We start from the raw sequence: 2915 nt of genomic DNA on the forward strand, positions 1-2915 counted from the left end.
CTCTCTCTCTCTCTCTCTCTCTCTCTCTTTCTCTCTCTCTGTGTTCGCGCGCGCGTGTGTGTTTGGTGAGACACCAAACCAATTTGTCAGCATCTGGACAAATACGATAATATTATCTTATCGGATCGATCTTATTGTTGTTATATATATTGATTTTTTCAACACTACATGTATACGATTATCTTATCTTATCCATCTTATTGTTGTTGTGAAGATTTTTCAACACTACATACAATGTATAAGGTTATTTAGGAGGGGCGACCTCCAAATACACCGCCCATCTCCGATACGGCTGACCCAAAACAACTCAAGTTGAAGAGCAGCCTGTTGGGGATACGAACCAGGGCCATCCACTCTGTAGTCCAGCATGATGGCAACTGAGCGAAGGAATGCCCTTTTTGAAGGGTTTCATTCATAGGTCAATATTATATTAATCATTACTTAAAACTGAAGTCATGTTACTCGTCACAGCCATCAGTTTTTTCCGATATTTTGGGCTGCTTTGAGTTGCTGAGACCATGAGGTCAGAAACCAAATTATGTTCTATCTACTCTATCAAAATAGTAAAATTGTTCGGAGTCGTTATTATTTAGATATTCAAATAATTGCCTTCCAAAATGCTTGTCAAATTTCTCAAAACCAGGAACTGAGCATACATAACCTATAATAACTTTAGGTAGGGGCATTATGAAATTTAATGATACCTCCGCGCCACCTGTTTCAATTGAGTTTCAAGATTGTTCAGGAAGAATTAAATAAATATATAGAAGCCATGTTCCCTTGAACAAAGCACGTGTTCGAAAAGCAACATTGTCGTTGTCACTTCCTTTGACCTGCAATTTTGTTTAGGCCAATAATGTTAAAATACTTGCCTCGCTCTGAGGAACGTTTTATTTATTATTTTTTTATGATTTGGTTTCAATCATAACATCGATATGCCCAGAGAATCACGAGTTTTTCGAAAACCAAAATTAGTAAAATAGCAATAAACCTACACAACAACCCGGGGGTGTTAAATATCAACGGAATACTGTCTGTATTATGTTTATTAATGTCCTTTATCGTACTATTCTCGCTTCAAAAGTTAGTTTACCAACATCTGTGATATAGCGGTTAGACACTTCGCAGAGTCTTGCTTAAGACCTTGGACCGATTCTCGTCTGAGGAGGATTTTTATGGAGTAAATGTACCACGTTCTTTCTGCTGGGACGTTATATCCCTCTCAGCCTGGGTTGGCCTTAATAGACAGGATCGAAGCCCGCCTCTAAAATTATCTAAATTGTAACGATGTAAACCATCTCCATTAAAAAAATAGCCAGTTTCACAAAATAGGACTATTTTAATCGTTTAGATGACAAGTGTGCTTTCCTCGTGCATCCACGCTTTATTCAATACTTCTCGGGCCATTTTTATCGTTTTGATGATCCGTGTTCTTTCACAGTACCTTCACGCTTTATGCAATACTTTTAGGGCCGTTCTAATCATTCAGATGATCACTGTTCTTCTCCGGCACCCCCAGGGTTTATGCAATACTTCTACAAAGATCGTGATGAAGTCTTGATCGTTTACTCTGCTGAGCACGGGAGGTTGGTTTCTACGCGTAAGTATAACATTATTAGATTGAACAGTTCATTTGGTGTCACGCCCTGGTTAGAATTAGAATCTAGGTGTTCGTCAAATTTTTGCCTCAGAGAGTTATTGATGATATCATCTTACAGCTTGTTCAGTTATCTAACTTTCGATGGAAAAAAATAGAAGGCGGAAACATTTCGGTGTCTTCAAGTTCGTTATTTTGACGATTGCCTGATTTCACCATAATGCCACACGCATGTCTTTTCATTCTTTCCTTTCCCTGAGCGAACCGAATTTATTTTGTGGCTCGCGCAATCCATGTTTTACACCTGGACCATAACATTATGAGCGTCTTCCAACTTATAAAAACTCTTTTGAGCTCAGGTTACCCTTTTCTTGAAGGAACTGTCCGTAAGAGAATGCTTGCGTTCCCTGCATTTAGATAAACAAAATGGTTTGAGTTTCTCTTATAACACGAAATAAAAGAAATACTTTCTTTCAGAGTATAGTAAGTAAGTAAGTTTACTCACTGTTTAAGGCCATTGGCCACATCATATACAATACTTATTTTGTTAATTAAAGTTTCCATAAAGAAAAGGTACAGGTTGTGCACATATCTCTTATCATGGGTCAAACATTGCACATTTTAAAAATTTGTCACTAGGCCGAGTCAGGCTGGGAGGAATTAACTCTGATGGACACAATTTGGACAGTAGAAAATGAAATGAAATTCATCTTCAATTTCATGAGAGTTACACCTCTCACATATATGGTGGATTTATTTATTTCCACCGACAAAAATTGTTATTTAATGGAAGGCTATGAGTTTTTAACAAGGCCATGACTCTTCTGTTCCAATACTGTGGACAGTTTCCGGGTATAGCTAGAAATGAAAAATGGCCCTCAAAATGGCTTTCTTACTGTGAAGAAAATAGTACGGTAGGGAAAGAATTGGTCACTTTTAAGGACAAGCGGGCTAACTCAGGTTTCGGGGGTTTCCAGAAATCTTGACCGACATCAAAAGTGGGCACTGCCCTACGTGCAGGAAAACTTTGGTTTCATTGGTGTGTATATTTGTTTGGTTATAGAGAAAACTCACCGTGTCTTTTAAAGAAACTGAGGAAGGGTCCAAAAACTTTACTTTCGATTTTCTCAAAACAGCATTTTTCAGGATAGCCCCCATGTGCTTAAAAGCGACCAATTCAGCTGAGTTTAAACCAACCCTTCCCTTGTTATTTGTGTCTCCAACTTCCGGTGTCAAGACATAAAGGTGAGAGAATAACTCCTCAAATACTCTAAGAAAAGTGAGGAAAACCTCACTTAAGAGGAATGTAATATATTAA

The 2915-nt window shown here is 38.0% G+C and overlaps 1 protein-coding gene across 1 annotated transcript in view; it reads left to right on the forward strand.

The window, feature by feature from the left end:
* The window catches only part of LOC101856161 (universal stress protein YxiE), a gene marked incomplete in the record, with an annotated part of 11047 nt that overhangs the window by 3096 nt on the left and 5036 nt on the right, over positions 1-2915 (forward strand). Inside the window, 1 exon segment of the mRNA XM_013079179.2 lies at positions 1490-1590. Coding sequence (XP_012934633.1) covers positions 1490-1590 — 101 coding nt within the window.

This window comes from Aplysia californica, unplaced genomic scaffold (assembly GCF_000002075.1).
Source record: "Aplysia californica isolate F4 #8 unplaced genomic scaffold, AplCal3.0 scaffold00042, whole genome shotgun sequence".
Taxonomy (NCBI): Eukaryota; Metazoa; Mollusca; class Gastropoda; order Aplysiida; family Aplysiidae; genus Aplysia; species Aplysia californica.